This window comes from Rhinatrema bivittatum, chromosome 8 (assembly GCF_901001135.1).
Source record: "Rhinatrema bivittatum chromosome 8, aRhiBiv1.1, whole genome shotgun sequence".
NCBI lineage: Eukaryota > Metazoa > Chordata > Amphibia > Gymnophiona > Rhinatrematidae > Rhinatrema > Rhinatrema bivittatum.
This window is the reverse complement of record NC_042622.1, coordinates 71,842,973-71,860,799: the sequence shown is the minus strand read 5'-3', so window position 1 is coordinate 71,860,799 and position 17,827 is coordinate 71,842,973. Positions and strand designations below refer to the sequence as shown.

At 45.9% G+C, this 17,827-nt stretch overlaps 1 protein-coding gene across 1 annotated transcript in view; it reads left to right on the top strand.

Annotated features, from left to right (window-relative positions):
- Positions 1–17,827, top strand: part of PARP2 (poly(ADP-ribose) polymerase 2) — a 163,688-nt gene that overhangs the window by 76,654 nt on the left and 69,207 nt on the right. The window contains exons 10-11 of the mRNA XM_029614939.1: positions 2,995–3,097; positions 16,121–16,280. Coding sequence (XP_029470799.1) covers positions 2,995–3,097; positions 16,121–16,280 — 263 coding nt within the window. The remainder of the gene's footprint in view (positions 1–2,994; positions 3,098–16,120; positions 16,281–17,827) is intronic.

Sequence of the window (17,827 nt, the reverse complement as noted above, 5' to 3'; positions counted from 1 at the left end):
GACAGAACTATAAGGCAACGGATGTATCTACCACATAGATATCTTTATAAGAGCTGTTTTTTGCACTGCTTCATTCACATTATATTATTCAGATTGGATTGATTACTTGCTTGATCTTATTCGGGTTCAATTTCCGGTTATGTTTATCTGCTTTGATGATGTTTATACTGAGGGGCGCAGGGTGAGCACTGTCCTCATATAGGATACCCTTTCAGTTTTTCTCTGTCTCCATGCTCGACAGGAGGCCACTGTCTGGACTGATCCGTGGTACTACAGGAACGAAAATTAGCAGGTAAGAACAAATTTTCCTTTATGAAAACACAAGTACTTTGGGTTTGGCTAGCATGACCTAGTCAAGGTGTGTATGTTTCTCATATCTGCTTGTCCATTCTCCTTCCAATTCCTCAGAGTAGAGCACTCACTTTTATTTGAGGGGAAAGATAATTTATACCTCATGAAACTTCCCTTGCTCAGCTTGATAGCAAGGGAGTTCAATACTTGATAATTTCTTCTCTTCACTGTCCAAAGAGATCCAGAGCATTTTCTGTTTGACAAGTAAACTGTACCCCCAAAGAGGTGTGTGAATTTAGATAGCATATATTTTCATTCAGATGCCAGGTGGACTGTCTCTGATTCCCTTTATCTGTGCTACAAAGGATCTGCTTCAGTACTTACCAGCAAGACTCACATAGAAACATAGAAATGACGGCAGAAGAAGACCAAACGGCCCATCCAGTCTGCCCAGCAAGCTTCACACATTTTTTCTCTCATACTTATCTGTTTCTTTTAGCTCTTGGTTCTATTTCCCTTCCTCCCCCACCATTAATGTAGAGAGCAGTGATGGAGCTGCATCCATGCATATTTAATGAGGCTGTGCCTTAGAGCTGTCTCTGTTTGCTTCTTCTAAGTACAGAAAATACTGCTCTTGCTTCATTCATTCATTCTTGGGTATCACAATTTATGAAGGATTTGGTGACATTTAAACCTCCAGTTTCAAGACCTCCTGTCTTATGGGATCTCATGGTCAAGGTACTACAGTTGGGCTCTTGAAGTATCTTAACTAGGAGATGGTGTTCCTAGTCATGATCTCTTTGACCTGATGGGTTGGCGACTGCAGTCTTTTTATAACATTGTGGCTTACCGCATCCATCTTGAATTTCTGCTCAAGTGGTCTCTGTTTTTCACTGAAATCATGTTGTATCAAGGACAGAAAGCACTTCATTTGCTGTTTTGTGAGAATGTCGTGCCATATTGCTGGAGGAAAACTGTACCACATTGTCTGACTTCTCAGCAGACTCTGTTCTATGATCCCATTGGTCTGGGAGTAGCAGTGGCCATTTGTTCCTAACTGGCTAGCAGACTGCATTGGCCGGCCTTCCAATTACAAACTTTGTCAAGGCTTATCAAGTCAGAGCCATACATTTTGCATTGCTCTCCTGAAAGTTGTCTCCATTGCAGTCATCTTTACATCCCACTAGTGTCTGGACAATCTATGTAGAGGAGACAGTTTTTTGGGCAAGCAGTTTTGCAAAGCCTTTTCATCTAGTAGTCTACTTTCCATGGTGGGGTCTAGGTTGATTTTCCAGTAAGTTCTCTGCTGCATCCCTCAGCTTGGGGCTCCCCACATGTCCTTTTTTTTTTTTAAACCTGCTTATGCCACAGGCCCTAAACAGCATGCAAAAACAATACTCATAAAATCAAAAGAAACAAAGTTTCCAAATACAATAAGACATTCCAGTCACACAATCATATCTTGCCTGAAAGAAAGGTGGGAGCATTAACTCAGCATTTAAATTTAAAATACTTGCTGAAACAAAAATATTTTCAACAGGCTTTTGATCAATTTCATACATTTTGTCAGTCATAGCTCAGATGGGAGAGAGTTCCAAAGTGAAGGTGCTGCCACCGAAAATGCACACTCCCTGGTATTTACAAGACAATCATGACGAACAGAGGGTATATCCAATAGTCCTAATTCTGAAGACTGCAGAGATCTGATAGGGTTATAAACTCGGCGCATGCCATTGATCAACTGTTGTGGGTGTGGTTAAGACTGTGATTCTGCAAATAATACAATGCACATCCTCCGCCGTAGTTCATGCAAGCCCACAACAGTTCAATTGATGTTTGGTTTCGCGCCAGCTTGTTCTTTTCAAATATACTTAGTGACGCTTACACGAACCACGGTGGATTATGTGAATTTCATGGTTTGAGCAATTACATTCTGCAGTTCAAGTATCCTTTATGAATCCGAAATAATTAAATTATCAACCTAATGAATTCATAAGAATTGATAATAAATAATACAGACCATTTTTATGACAACATTTCTACAACTAAGGCATCGGACATTCAATGTGCAATTTGCTAAGTAACACATTTTTTGCTTGAACAACCCTTGAAGCAGCCCTAATATGGGCGAAATTCAAGCCTAGAGTCTGGCATCTACTGGGCAATTCATTTATCGATAAGCAATTATCAAGGACTTTCGGTTCTATCACTTTCTTCCTATTCCTCACGGCTTTGATAGACCGCCTTCCTTTCTGCTTTTTGTGTCCTTCACTGAAATAAAACTACAACAGAGTCAAGCTACTCAGAGCATACAATAATTTATTTCATCTGGGGAAGGATGAAGAGAACCTAAATGCCTAAAATACACTCTGCCCAGCAAAATGTTTAGGGTTGTAACTGCAGGTTACCCCTATGCAGAAATGTTACATCTAAAGTTACCAAAGGTTAACCAGTTTCTTCATTTCCACCCTCTAGCCAGTAGGGATCCTTTGTGTTTATCTCATAACCTTTTGAACTCCATTAGTGTCCTCAGCACCTCTTCCGGGAGGGTATTCTGTGCATCTACCACTGTTTCCTTGAAGAAATACTGTACTGTTGACAGCAGGGGTTGTGTTTATTAGCTGGTACACATATTGTACACCCTGGAGTGTGGGGGAGGGTGGTATTCTTTTTGAATCTTATCTGCCATCAATCTTCTTTCAGATTTTTTGACAAGACAAAGAATAGCTGGGAAGAACGTGGAAACTTTGAGAAGGTTGCAGGGAAATATGATATCCTGAAAATGGAATATCAAATGAATACGCAGGTAACAAAGCCTCAGACATGCTGTGTCAAAGAAATATAAACAAAAGGGAACCTATTTCAAAAGGAAAGCACTGTTTCACTTTGCAGGTGAAACTGCAGAGGCTGGAAGCTTAGATCCTGTACCCTAATGGATGCCATGTGGCCTAATTCCCTCCTGACCCCAAATACGGTGATCAACACAAAACTGCTGGATTAGCATTTTATTTGTTTTTATTACATTTACTTATCACCTTGCTCCTGAGACTTCAGACAATTTACAAAATCATCATTTAACATAAAACAAACCTGATATAAAAACATAAATAAAATAAAAATAAAATCCAAGGATAAAGACAGATATAAAATGTAAAACTATTTTTCAGTCTCAAATGACTTAGCTAGCCTCAGGCAAATGCTTTACTAACTTTTCTGAACTGAGCCCCTGAATTAACTTCCTTCAATTGCAAAGGAAGAACATTTCCAGAACCCTGGCCCACTGCAAGAAAGATTTTTGACTTGATTCAATCAGTTTTACTCTTGCAGGAATTTCCAACAACAATTTATCAGAAGAGTGAAGTTATCTAGTTGACCCAATCAAGTTTTAGTTTTCTCTTGCATTTATCTATATAATTTAGAATTGATTTAGGGGACTATGCAATAAAACTGATGCTAAAAAATAGTGTAAGCTTACAAAAAAAAATGTACTGTGCAATCAAAAGGTTTTTGTATCAGCATGTTAAATTTTTATCACGCTAGTCAGGACACAATAGTAGTATGATGGTAGCCCTCCAAAAATCTACTGAGCATCTAAAAACAACAATTTAAATTCCCCATGCTGAGAAGTCCAAAGTGAATGGACCACTTAGGAGGGGGATTTCCTCCCTCCCAACAACATCCAGTCCCGTCTAGCAAATGAATCATCATCTACAAGTGATTCCATATTTCAAGACTGGAATTCCACATGGTCTAAAGTGTTTGGTAGAGTGGTGCCTCCTAAATAAATTTAGTAATGTGTGTCGATATGAATTCCCCTGGTTTCATCATGGGCTTTGAGTATTGAAATGACAGGAATGGCAGTTGGAGAGAAGGTAGTGTAAGATATGGTCACTATAATAAGACCTTATATCTAGTTCATTGAAAGCTTTATATTAATCGATTAAACAAATTCTAACTGCAGCCAATCACCCTAAATGATTATTTAAATTATGAAATGATTTATTAATAACAAAATTTAGGGTTTAGTCACTTCTAGACAGGGCCTTTCTTGTGATGAGTTTGGTGTATTTGTGACCAAAAAGATAAAAACATCCTATTCCCTGTGGGGTAGATTTTATAATTTTGTGCGAGCGCGTACTTTTGTTCGCGGGATTTCAATAGATACGCGCGTAGCCATTAAAATCCGGGATCGGCGCGCACAAGGCTGCCAATTTTGGGCAGCCTGCGCGCGCCGAGCCGCGCAACCTGCTTCCGTTCCCTCCGAGGCCGCTCCGAAATTGGAGCTGCCTCGGAGGGAACTTTCTTTCACCCTCCCCTCTCCTTCCCCTACCTAACCCACCCCCCCGGCCCTATCTAAACCTTCCCCCTACCTTTATCGCCGGATTTACGCCTGCCAGAGGCAGACGTAAATCTGCGCGCGCCAGCAGGCTGCTGGTGCGCCATCACCCAACCCGGGGGCTGTTCCGGAGGGCGCAGCCATGCCCCCGGGCCGAAACCACGCCCGCGACGCCGCATCACGACCGCCATGCCCCCGAAACGCCGCGTCACGACCGTCACGCCCCCCAGCACACCTCTCCATGCAAGCTCTGGGACTTACGCGCGTCCCGGGGCTTGCACGCGCCGCCGAGCCTATGCAAAATAGGCTCGGCATGCGCAGGGGGGGTTTGGGGTAGGTTTTCGGGGGGTACGCGCGTATCCCTTTGAAAATCTACCCCTGTATGTACCCAGATCAGTCCAGACTCTTGGGTTTTGCCTCCCTTCCAGCAGATGGAGACAGAGAAAGTTTTACTGACACTGCTACTTAACCACACGTGCTACCTTCAGTTCCTCAGTATTTCTCTGTCTCCAACAGATGGTAGATGGGTGCAAAACCTGCAGATCTGCAACTGGGACAATTTTTTTCTTTTTGAGCCTTCCTCCTGGGAGTTTTTGAATCCTGGTGGGTTCTTTCCTGTCCGGTTGAGGCAGATGAGCTGGGGGTTGGTGACCCTTTTGTGTGCTTGCACCGTGCACCCGTAGGGTGTAAATCTGGTGGTCCAGATCCCTCCCTTTCACAAGGTTGCTCAGGTGGCTGTAGATTCCAGATATCCTCTGGTCTGAGGCAGTCTATTTTATTTTTTGTTATAGACTTTGTGCCTCAGATAGGGAGTGTGAGTAAAGGAAAAAAGAAAAACAATTGAATGCATTTGCACGGCTGTGTGGGCAGCTTCCTCCTCACTCTTTACAGTGGCTGAAGTAGGTTTAATTAGTTCTTTTTTCTCCTGCCTGGGTTTTCAGTCAGTGTTTTCCTGTGTGCAATGGCCCACGGCTCGGCATGCTGCACATGTGGCTCAATGTGGTCGTGCCTTAATCAGCTCGGACTGTGCACTGGGTGTTCCAAGGGCGGAGAGGTCTCCTCCGATAGCTCTGCAGCCTCGAAAAAACATTGGAAGTCCCCCGCTTCAGTTTCGCTGTTGCTCTAGGACCCTGGCCGAAGTGCTGATCTTCTCCCGATCAGCGCGGGAATGGTGGCCATCTTGGATTCTCTTTCAGCCATTCCCATGCTGCCGGGGGAGAGAGGGATGTCCCTCTACACTTGTCTCCGGCCCATTCAGTCTCCGGGCACAATCAGGGAGGCTTTGAGGAAGAAGGCGGCCCTATACTGTCTGGTTTTGACTCTTTCCCTGCGGGTTCTGGAGCATTGAGACCATTTGCTATAGATTTTGTGCTACTGCAGCATAAGGCTTATCTTGAAAAGCAGCAATCTGCTTGTGTGGCTGGGAATTCACGGTCCTGGCCGGTCCATCCAGCTGAGGGACGTATGGCACACCTAAAACAAATTTGTTCTGGGAGATAGCAGGTTTCCCTGGTTCATAGGTTGCTAGGTCCCCCCTCTGTTTCTGGTCCAGGGGAGGATGAGTCTGGCGAGGATCCTGTAGGGGCAGAGGAGGCTCCTGACCTGGGCATCCCAGTAGACCCGGGGGATCGGGTGGTCGGAGGTGCGGGTCAAGAGGATGATGTCCTACTCCAAGAGGGGGATGACTCGAAGGTAGTGTGTCTTTTTAGAAGAGAAGAGCTTAATGCCTTGCTGCCTCTGCCTTTTCAGGTTCTGGGGGTTAAGATCCCTCAGGAGGACTCTGATTTGGAGTGGGCGGATCCGGTCCTGGAAGGGATGCGGGGTCCCCCGACAGCCTTCCCGTATCACAAGTCAGTAAAGAAACTGGTTTAATCAGAATTAGGAGCTCCTGAATCCAGGTTAAAGGTGGGAAAAGCCATAGCGAAGCTTATCCATTGCCTGAACAGGCATTGGGACTTTTTGCTCTCCCTAAGGTCAATGCTGCGGTTTTGGCGGTTTCTAAGAGGATGACTATCCCTGTGGTAGGCTCTGCAGTGTTGAAGGATGTCCAGGATCGTAAGTTGAAGGTGTACCTCAAACGGATTTTTGAGGTCTCAGCTCTGGATTTGCAAGCTGCTGTTTGTACTAGTTTTATGCAGCATGCTTGTCTCCACTGGGTGCAGCAGATGCAAGAAAGCCTGCCCAAATTGGGCGAGGAGGTAGACAGGGCTGAGCGTGTTGAGGTGGCGGTTGCCTATGGGGTGAATGCTGTGTATGATTTGGTCCATATCTCCTCTCGGATTATGGCATCGGCAGTTTCTGCCAGAAGGTTGCTCTGGCTGCAAAACTGGGCAGTGGACGTCTCCTCCAAGGCACAGTTAGGCTCGCTGCCCTTCAAGGGTCGCCTCTTGTTTGGTGAGGATCTTGAGCAGTTGATGCAGTCTCTTGGGGATAATAAGTCCTTAGGTTGCCAGAGGATAAGCCTATGGGCAAAAAGTTTTTTCAGGTGCGTTCCTGTTTTCAGGTAGATAGGACTCATCCGGGAAAGGCAGCGATTGGACCTCAAAGGCAGTTTCCCCTTGGGGGCAGTCCTGAAATCAATCCTTTTGGGGTGCCTGCAGGCCATTTCAAGATGCTGCTGGGGGCAGGGCATCCAGGCTTAAGTCTTCTCAATGAGGCGAGGCTGGTCCACTCCATCATTCCTATTATAGGAGGTCGCCTGTTGCGGTTTTACAAGGCGTGGGCTAGAATTACTCAGGACCAGTGGGTTCTTAGCATGGTAAAGGACGGCTACGCTCTAGAATTTGCTCTTCCCATCCGCAATTTGTTTCTGATTTCCCCATGTGGCTCCTTGGGCAAGCAAGTAGTGGTTTCAGAGATGCTGGACCGGCTGCATCGCCTGGGGGCAATGATTCTGGTCCCCCATGAGGAGGTCCCAAAGAAGGAAGGGGCTTTCCGCCTGATTTTAGATTTGAAGAAAGTAAATGCAGCTCTCAAGGTTCCACGTTTCCAGATGGATACCTTAAGGTCGGGGATGCGGCGGTTCGCAAAGGAGAGTTTCTTGTGTTTCTAGATCCAACAGAGTTCTGCCTGCACATCGCCATACATCAGAAATCGCAGCGTTTTCTGTGATTTATAATCCTGGGGCAACATTTTCAGTTTCAGGCCCTCCCTTTCAGATTAGTCACTGTCCAACGCACCTTCACCAAGGAGATGGTGGCAGCGGTGCTCCGGAAGGAAGGGATTTTGGTGCATCCTTATCTGGACGACCAGCTTATCAGAGCAAAGTTGGAGGTTCTTTGTCACCAGTCGGTTCAAAAGGTTCTCGATGTCGCCCAGTCGCTAGGTTGGGTGGTGAATTTGGCAAAGAGACACCTGTTACCGACGCAGTCCTTGGAGTATCTGGAGACTCGGTTCGACACGCTAATCGGCAAAGTATACCTCTCAGAGGAGCGAGTGCTAAAGCTGCAAGGACAGATTCAGCGGTTGTTGCAGTTACAGGTGCCCAAGGTATGGGATTTGCAAGTTCTGGGCTCTATGGCCTCGACCCTGGATTTAGTGCCATGGGTTTTTGCTCTCATGAGACCATTGCAGAGGGCACTCTTGGCTCAGTGGAACCCGGTCTCTGAGGAGTTTCAACTTCCGTTACCACTCGAGGGTGTCGCTTGGGAGAACCTTTCCTGGTGGCTTCTCACTTTCAGTCTTCGACAAGAAACTCCGACAAGAACCATGCCTACTGACTTTCAAAAAGAAACTCAAAACATGGCTATTCAAAATAGCCTACCCATAACCAGCCGAACTTCACCATTACCTTACTTTTCAAACAAACCTATCCATAACCAGATGAGTATTACCACTAACATACCTCTACGATCATTTCCATGACCTCCTTCACTGACTTACTATTGTATATTTACTTATTTTACCTTATCTTATTTTACTTATATTTATTTTGAATTGCACTGGTGGAGATTTATAGTCCTCTGCCTAATCGAATTTTTCGTTCTCTAAATGCCTCACTTGTTAACAGTTGCTAATTCTTCCCCCAGTTGTATTTTCTGTTTTCCCAGTTCTATGTAACCCGTTCCATGTAATACTTGTTGCAATTTCGTGTTAGAATGTAAACCGATATGATATGTATCTTGCCACATGAATGTCGGTATAGAAAAGCTCAAAATAAATAAATAAATAAATCTTGTCCGGAGGGTGAATCTCAAAGTCCAGGATTGTGTGGTAGTTACTACTGATGCCAGTCTCTTTGGTTGGGGAGCAATGTGTCAATACCAGTCAGCTCAGGGTGGCTGGTCTGTGAAAGAGTTTATGTGGTCTACCAACTGGCTAGGGACCAGAGCAGTCCGCTTAGCCTTGCAGGAATTTCTACTGTTAGTGAGAGGTCGGTCAGTGAGAATTCTCTTGGACAGTGTGACGACAGTGGCTTATATCAATCAGCAGGGCGGAACTAAGAGTCAAGCAGTAGCCTGGGAGGCACAAGAGTTAGTTGTTTGGGCAGAGCAACAACTGGAGCGAATAGCTGCATTCCACATAGCCGGGGTCGAAAATGTTCAAGCCGATTTCTTGAGTCAGATGGTGCTGGATCCAGGCAAGTGGGCGTTGTCGGAGTCCATGATGCAGCTGATTCACAAGCAGTGGGGCAGTCCCCATGTGGACTTAATGGTGACTCGTGTGAATGCCAAGACTTTTTGCTTTTTGATTCGGAGGTAAGAGCACGGGGCCGAGGGCGTCTATGCTCTGGTTCTGCCTTGGCCGCGGGGGGGGGGGGGGGGGGGGTGTTTCTACTTTGTTTTTCCTCCCTGGCTGCTCATGGGCCAAATGTCGTCGCATAGAAAAGCATTAAGGAGAAGTGATCTTGGTGGCACCGGAATGGCTGCAGCGTCCGTGGTTCATGGATCTAGTCAATTTGACTGTGGACGGTCTGATTCGCTTCGGTCATCTGGAAGGTCTTCTACGTCAGGGACCCATATTTTCCGACCAGGCTGCTCACTTTTGTCTAGCGGCACAGCTTTTGAGAGGCGGTGTTTGAGACATAGGGTTTATCCTGAGGCGGTCATAACTACGTTGTTGCAAGCTAGGAGAAAGTCTACTAATATTTCCTATGTATGGATATGGAAAGTTTTTGAATCCTGGTGCTCCCTAAATGGGTTAGCCCTTTCAGGTCATCAGTCTCTGACATTTTGTCCTTCTTCCAAGAAGGTTTCACTAAAGGCTTGTCTCTCAGCTCACTTAAGGTTCAAGTGACGATTTTAGGTTGTCTTCGTGGCAAGATAGATGGGTCATCTATTTCTGCACATCCAGATGTAATTCGGTTCCTTAGGGAAACAAAGAATTTGCATCCCCTGCTTCGGTGGGATTGTACATCCTGGAATTTTAATCTTGTCCTCGGGGGTTTATGTGAGGCTCCTTTTGAACCACTCCAGAGAGCGACATTGAAGGAATTTACTCTAAAGGTTGTTTTTCTCATGGCCATATGTTCGGCTAGGAGGATTTCTGAGTTGCAATCTGTTGTAGGACCCATTCCTTCAGATTTTGAATTTTACTTATTTTATTTATTTATTTATTTAACTCTTTTTCTATACTGATATTCATGATTATTACCATATCATATTGGTTTACAAAGAACAAGGGTTATAACTTTAACAAGCCATTTAAACAAGAAGCACAGTTACATTCAACAAGGTGGAATAAACTTGGGGGCTAAGATAGCCAGAAAAAAATAGGACCGAGGATGACAGTTAACGAAGTGACATTAAAATTAAACGTATTAAATACTTAGTAGATGGAGTTCCTAGCTGTATATTTAGCGAAGTATGCTTAAAGGACCATTTGCAAGTTTCGGAAAGTTTACGGGAAGGCTTGAAGGAATAGCCAGGTCTTAAATTTTTTCCGAAATGTTAGATGGCAAGGCTCCAGTCTGAGGTCTGTGGGCATATTATTCCAAATGGCAGGGCCCGCTGTCGAAAATGCCCGGTCCTTAGTCATTGTATGGCGTATGGCTTTAGTAGTGGGGGCTTGCAGAGTTCCTTTGTACACTTCTCTGATGGGTCTAGTAGAAGTGTGGAGTCTGAATGGGATTTCATGATCAAGTTGTAGTTGTTTGTGGATGGTTTTGTGTATTATGGTGAGGGACTTGTGTAGGATTCTGTAGTTTACTGGCAGCCAGTGTAGGTTCCGGAGGATGGGTGTGATGTGTTCTCCGCGGTTGGTGTTGGTCAAGATTCTAGCCGCTGTGTTCTGGAGCATCTGTAGTGGTTTGGTGGTGGAGGGTGGGGAGTCCAAGGAGGAGAGCGTTGCAGTAGTCTATTTTGGCAAAGAGCATAGTTTGAAGGACTGTCCTAAAATCATGGAAGTGAAGGAGGGGTTTGAGCCTTTTTAAAACTTGCAGTTTATAAAAACAATCTTTGGTTGTGTTGTTGATAGATTTCTTTAGGTTTAGACGGTTGTCAAGGATTACTCCGAGGTCTCTTACATGTGTGATCTGGGTGGTGGGTGGAGGTTTTCGTGGTTGAGGAAGATGAGGAGGAGTTCAGTCTTGGCAGATTTAAGTGTTACGCCTATCAGTCAGAAAATAGTGGAACCACAGTTAAGACCGCTTACCTTGAGGAGTGGAGGGCTGGACTCTGAAGAAAGCGTGTGCACTGGTAGATAGTCCGAGTCGGGACAGGCTGCAGACCGCGTAATCCAGGTGTCGGTCCAAGGTCAGGGCAGGCAGTTATCAATCAGGAACCAACAGCAAATAATCCGAATAGGCAGGCAGCAGGCAGAGTAATCCAGGAGACGGTCCAAGGTCAGGGCAGGCAGTAATCAATCAGGAACCAACAGCAAGTAATCCGAATAAGCAGGCAGAGTAATCCAGGAGACGGTCCAAGGTCAGGGCAGGCAGTAATCAATCAGGAACCAACAGCAAATAATCCGAATAGGCAGGCAGCAGGCAGAGTAATCCAGGAGACGGTCCAAGGTCAGGGCAGACAGTAATCAATCAGGAACCAACAGCAAGTAATCCAAATAGGCAGGCAGCAGGCAGAGTAATCCATCCAGACCGGGTCAGAGGCAGCGAGACAGCAAGCAAACACACAGCGATAGCTCCCAAGAACAATCGTGGCCGAAGCAATGTGCAGGAGAACTGCTCCTCTTTAAATAGCCCTTTTTCCCGCGCAAAAGTGGCCTCATCGGCGTCTGACGTCAGGGGGCGTGGCTTGGGCCAATCGCGCAGGACTTCCCTCTCCTTCGCGCGCAGAAGCCGGCGTTTCTCACGGGGAGAAAAACACCCTGAGTCCTGCAGACCCGCGCAGTAGTTGCCGCTGGGGCGCGCCATTACTCCCCGGATCCTGAACGGCCTCTCTTGCGCGTCGTGCCGCCGCGAGCCCCGATCGAGGTAACATTAAGGACCAGGTTCAAACTGGTGAGAAGGCTGGTGATGGATTGGAGGCAGTTTTCCCAGAACATGAGAGTTTTTGAGAGGGATTGTGTTATGGGGATCAAAATTTGCACATCATCCGCGTAAAGGTAGTGTATTAATTTTAGATCAGTTAGCAACTGGCAAAGGGGGAGGAGGTAAATATTGAAAAGGGTAGGTGACATAGAGGAGCTTTGGGGTACACCTAGCGATGATTTTATGCTGGGTGATTCTTTGATGTTGATTTTGACTTTGAACCTTCTGTGGCTGAGGAAGGAGTCGAACCATCTGTAGACCGATCCTGATAGGCCAATGTCTGAGAGTCGATTTAGAAGGATGGTGTGGTTCACGGTATTGAATGCCGCCGAGATGGCTAGAAGGAATGAATGACCTTTGTCAAGGCCCATGATGATATGGTCTGTTAGTGAGATAAGGAGGGTTTCCATGTTGCACGATTTGCAGAAGCCATATTGAGAAGGATATAGGATTTTGTGTTCTTCCAGGTACTCTGAGAGCTGAGTATTGGCCAGTTTCTCTGTGAGTTTGGCCAGAAACGGGAGATTAGAGATAGGGCGGAAGTTGGAAAGTTCTTTTGAGTCTAGATTAGGTTTCTTGAGAAGGGGTTTGAGGGAGGCAGTTTTTAGTCTGTCTGGGTAGATTCCTTGTGTTAGAGAGCAGTTTATGATGTTGGCCAGCGATATGGAGATGGTGTCCGGAAAAAGTAACATAAGTTTTGTTGGAATATGGTCAGCCGGGTGGCTGGATGATTTCAGCTTCTTAAGTAGGGACTCTATCTCCAGGGTTGAAGTTGTTTTGAAAGTGTCGAGATTGGCTCCGGAGTGAGGAGTGAATTCAGGGGTCTTGTTGAGGACTGTACCTTCCTTTTTGCCAAAAGTGATTTCGGCATTCCACATGAATCAGACAGTGGAGCTCCCAGCCTTTCCTACAGTGAACGAGTCCACTGCTCATTCGAGGGACCTCAAGTTGTTGGATATAAGAAGAGTGTTGTTGAGGTATCTCAAGGTAACAAATGACTTCAGGAGATCAGATCATCTTTTTGTTCTGTGGAGCGGCCCAAAGAGGGGCCTTCAGGTTTCTAAGGCTGCTATGGCTCGTTGGCTTAATGTTATGCTCTTGGACCCTTGGGCCGATTGGGACAGAGGATGGAGTGCTGTGAGGGCCCACAGCAAGCGTCCCAACCAGGAGGCGGTTCGGAGACCCGGAGCAGGCGGAGATACTGGACTACGGTGGAGTCCTATGCGACCAAGGACTTGATACCCACTGGGAGGATGGCTGACGTCGGACCCTGGTGAAAGAAGAATCTTCGCCCTGGAGACCGGCACTCCCCCGGGAGGAGCCCTTAGGAGTCCAGCCGCTGGGACTTTTGGAGATTCACCCTGGAGCCGAAGTCCCCCCAGGAGGAGCCCATAGGGACACGGCCGCTGGGACTTAGGCGACTCCCTGAAGGTGGAAGATGGTCCGGATGCAGGCGCCTCCTGCAGGTCGTGGGTTTCAGATGGCTGGCGCCTCCAGCAGGTCGTAGGTAATCCAAAGGTCGGTTCAGGAGTCTGAGTCCAGAGAGTGGTCCACAGCCAGTCCAGGGGTCGAAGTCCAGAGAGCGGTCCACAGCCAGTCCAGAGAGCGGTCCAAAGCCAGTCCAAGGGTCGAAATCCAAAGAGCGATCCAAAGCCAGTCCAAGGGTCGGAGTCCAGAAGAATCAATCCAGCGAGGAGGGCAGAGCAGAAGCGGGACGAAGAACAAGCCAGGAACACAGCAAAAGCAGGCCGAAGACCAGGAACCTTGTTGCAAGGCACTGGAGTGCTCTAGCTGCAGGGTACTTATCCCCTGAAGGCGTCTGACGTCATCCAGGGCCATAGTGAGATTTTCCCGCGCTGGCCCCTTTAAAAGGGGCTCCTCCCCGCGTGCATCAGGGGGCGGGGCCAGCCGCGCCGGAGTGTCGGCGTCTCTCCCGAGGAGAGGAGAGACGCGCTGGAGGGCCTGCAGGCCCGAAGAAGCCTGGGAACAACCCGGGGAAGGGTGGAAACGGCCCGGGCCACCCTCGAGGTAGGTGGAGGGACCGGGGCATGGCCCGGGACCACAACACTTAAGGAGGCAATCGGTTCCTCTTACATTATTCGTGGTCACCTGGTTCCGGAGGGATTGCTTGCTCATTCTATGCATTCTCAGGCGGCTTCGTGGGCGGAGGCTCAGCTTGTTTCTCCACAGGAGATTTGCAGAGCAGCGACTTGTAAATCGCTACGTAGTTTTGCAAGACACCATCGTCTGGATGTAGGAGGTACGGGTTCCCTGTTTTTTGGCGAAAGTGTTCTGTGAGTGGGACTCTCCAGGTCCCACCCTGAGTAGAGAGCTTTGGTACATCCCAGGAATCTGGACTGATCTGGGTACGTACAGGGAAAGGAAAATTGGTTCTTACCTGCTAATTTTCGTTCTTGTAATACCACAGATCAGTCCAGAATCCGCCCATTCTATTGAGGGGGAGAGTCATCTGCTCATTCAGTTTTTTATCGCAGAAAATGTTTTCATATTTTGTAAGTTTTGAAAGTTTGGATGTTTTTGTAATTTGTTGGAATTGGCTTGGGTATAGATTAATACTGAGGAACTACAGGTAGCACATGGGTTAAGTAACAGTGTCAGTAAAACTTTCTCTGTCTCCACCTGCTGGAAGGGAGGCAAAACCCAGGAGTCTGGACTGATCTGTGGTACTACAGGAACGAAAATTAGCAGGTAAGAACCAATTTTCCTTTGTCATTTCTACCTCCATGAAATGACTAAGTAGCACATTTAAAACGGAGAAAATATTTTTCACGTAACACACAATTAAGCTCTGGAATTCATTGCCAAAGGATGCGGGAAAGGTAGTTAAAGGTGAATTTTAAAAGCACAATGAGCGTGTATTAATTAGGGAATGCGCGAATATGTCAAGCTTGCGCGTCTAGCGGATTTTAAAAACCACCAAAGTATACATATATCTCCCGGAGTGCACATATCTCGAAAGTTTGCAAAAAGGGGTGGGGGGTCTGGGTGGGGCAAGGGCATTTCAGTGTGTGAACCTGAGATATGCACATAAATACTAACACGATCTGGTTGCCAAGACCCCCTGCTGCATAACTTTACATCTGCTATGGATGATATGTAAGTTTAAAAAAAAAAAAAAGAGAAAAATAGGCAGATCTGCAAGGTAGACATATCTGCAGGTTTTTAAGGGTCGGGGCTAACTGGGGGGAGTGAAGACTATTAAACTAGAGAGGTATGGAGAACCTGTCTCTTAACTGGGCAAACTGGGGATGAATTGGTAAAACTGAGAATAGCATTGGCACATGTGTGTTATAAAATAGCTGCTTCTCTGTGTTGTGGTTTGAAAGTAACATTCTCTGCATAGCTGGATTTAAAAAGGTTTGGATTAGTTCTTGGAAGAAAAGTTCATAAAATGTTATTAACCAGGTAAAGCTATTGCTTATCTTTGGGCATAAGCAGCATGAAATCTATCTACTATTTGGGATTCTGCCAGGTAGTTGTGGATCTGTATTGGCCACTGTTCAAAATAGGATATTGGCTTGATATATACTTGGGCTGAAGGAAAGGCCGAACTGAAAACCAAACCACTAGTAGGCAGCCCAGGATGGGATTGTGGATTGGTCTGCCTTCCTTAGAGGAAAGGAAATTATCAGGTAAGAAGTAATTTCACCATCTGTACCTACATCTCAACATCCCATTCCAAACACTATCCAATTACAACTCACAGCCCAAAACCTGTAGCTGTATCCCACAAACCCATTGTGTATTCATTTTAGAACCCAGCACTTCCAACTCTCTCCCACCCTTTATACATAATGCTTTGTCCATGTGAATCCCAAATTAGCACTCAGTAGTACATCTCTGGTCCACAGTGCATTTTGAAAGGCAGTGTTTGTGTCACTCACAAGTCAGAGCCCAGCCCTGTTCTTCTGTTTCATACAGTCTTCACCAATCTTAGGGTTGAGCATGGAAACTTTTGCTGGGTCCCTCAGTGGCAATGGTCCCAATTTCGGAGTCTTTCCTGCCTATATGTTTTCTGTACTGTGATAACTGTCTCTTCCACTAAGGATGATGAAACAAAAGGGAACAGCGATACTACTAAAGTTCCAAAACTGAAGTGTAAACTGGATCCTCGTGTTCAAAGCGTTCTAGAACTAATCTGTAATATTCAAACCATGGAGGAAATGATCATTGAGATGAAATATGACACCAAGAAAGCACCATTGGGTGAGCAATAGAATTCATGACAACAGACACAATGCTCTTATTAGTGTACTATCTAACATAGTAACATAGATGACAGCAGATAAAGATCAAATATCTCATCCAGTCTGACCAGTTATTTGGCTCCACATTGTTAAGGATATATCCAGCCATAGAACATGACTGCAAGGCATATCTCTCCTTAGTCATGACAGTTTTTCTTGTCTTTCTTATGGGTACTCTTTCATCTTGGACAAAATATTGCAAAAACTAAAAGTCCAGGTGGAAACACAGGCACTATGAGGTTGATATTCAAAAGGATTGCCCGGTTACTTTGAAGTTAGCTGGACAAAACCAGAATTTTTAATTTTTGCCCTCAACAAGTAAATTAAAACTGGGTCAGTCATTACCTACTTAAAAGTTAACCAAATAAATATAAAGGTGGTGCGGAAGCATTTTGGGAATGGGACTTACATTTATCTCACTAGCGTTGATATTCAGCACTAACTCGATAAAATTACCCGGCTAACCTGGTTGCTGAAATCTCAAGCCCAAAGTTAGCTGGGTAAAACAGAGCTGCTTACCAGTAATAGGTGTTCTCCAAGGATAGCAGGATGTCAGTCCTCCACATGGGTGACATCATCGGATGGAGTCTGGCACAGAAAACTTATGTTAAAGCTTCTAGAACTTTGACTGAGCCTCATTGAGTGCTCTAGCATGCATTATACCACGTGTCCACGTGGGGTCCCCTTCAGTCTTTTAATATATAATTCAAGAGCAATAATAAAGGAGAAACTCACATTGTGGAAACCCAGCTCTAGGGTGTGGGTGGGTTTCGTGAGGACTGACATCCTGCTATCCTCGGAGAATAACTGTTACAGGTAAGCAACTCTACTTTCTCTGAAGACAAGCAGGATTGCAGTCCTCACACATGGGTGAATCCCTAGCCTCAGGCTGCCTTCAATATAAAAGGGGACCAACAAAACAAAATAAATGCCAATGGCCACAACAACAACTAATTTTGTTGGTAACTGAGGGGAGTGCAGGGTGGGCAGCCTGAACACAAACAGGCCCTAGGTGGGAACAGGGTTGGGTTCTACACCTCAAGTTCTGAAGGACAGATTGGCCAAACCTGCTGTGATGTTGATCATCCCTATTCAAACAATAATGCGATGTGAATGTGTGGAGAGAACTTCATATTGCAGATCTGCAGATCTCCTCCATGGAATCTGCTCGCAAGTGGGCCACCGATGTTGCCATAGCTGTGATAGAGTAAGCCTTGACTTGGCCCCCCCAAAATGCAGTCCCACCTGGGCGTAACAGAAGGAGATGCAGTCTGCTAGCCAATTACAAAACGTCCATTTAGCAATGGCAATACCCAACTTATTTCTATCAAAAGAATGAAAAAGTTGGGTGGACTGTCTGTAGGCTTCTCTTTGCTCCAGATAGAAGGCTAAGGCTTTTTCACCTTAGTGCAAATGGGCCTGGGAAACAATGTTGGCAGGATGATGAACTGATTAAGATGGAAATCCAACACCACCTTAGGCAGGAACTTAGAGTGTGTACGTAAG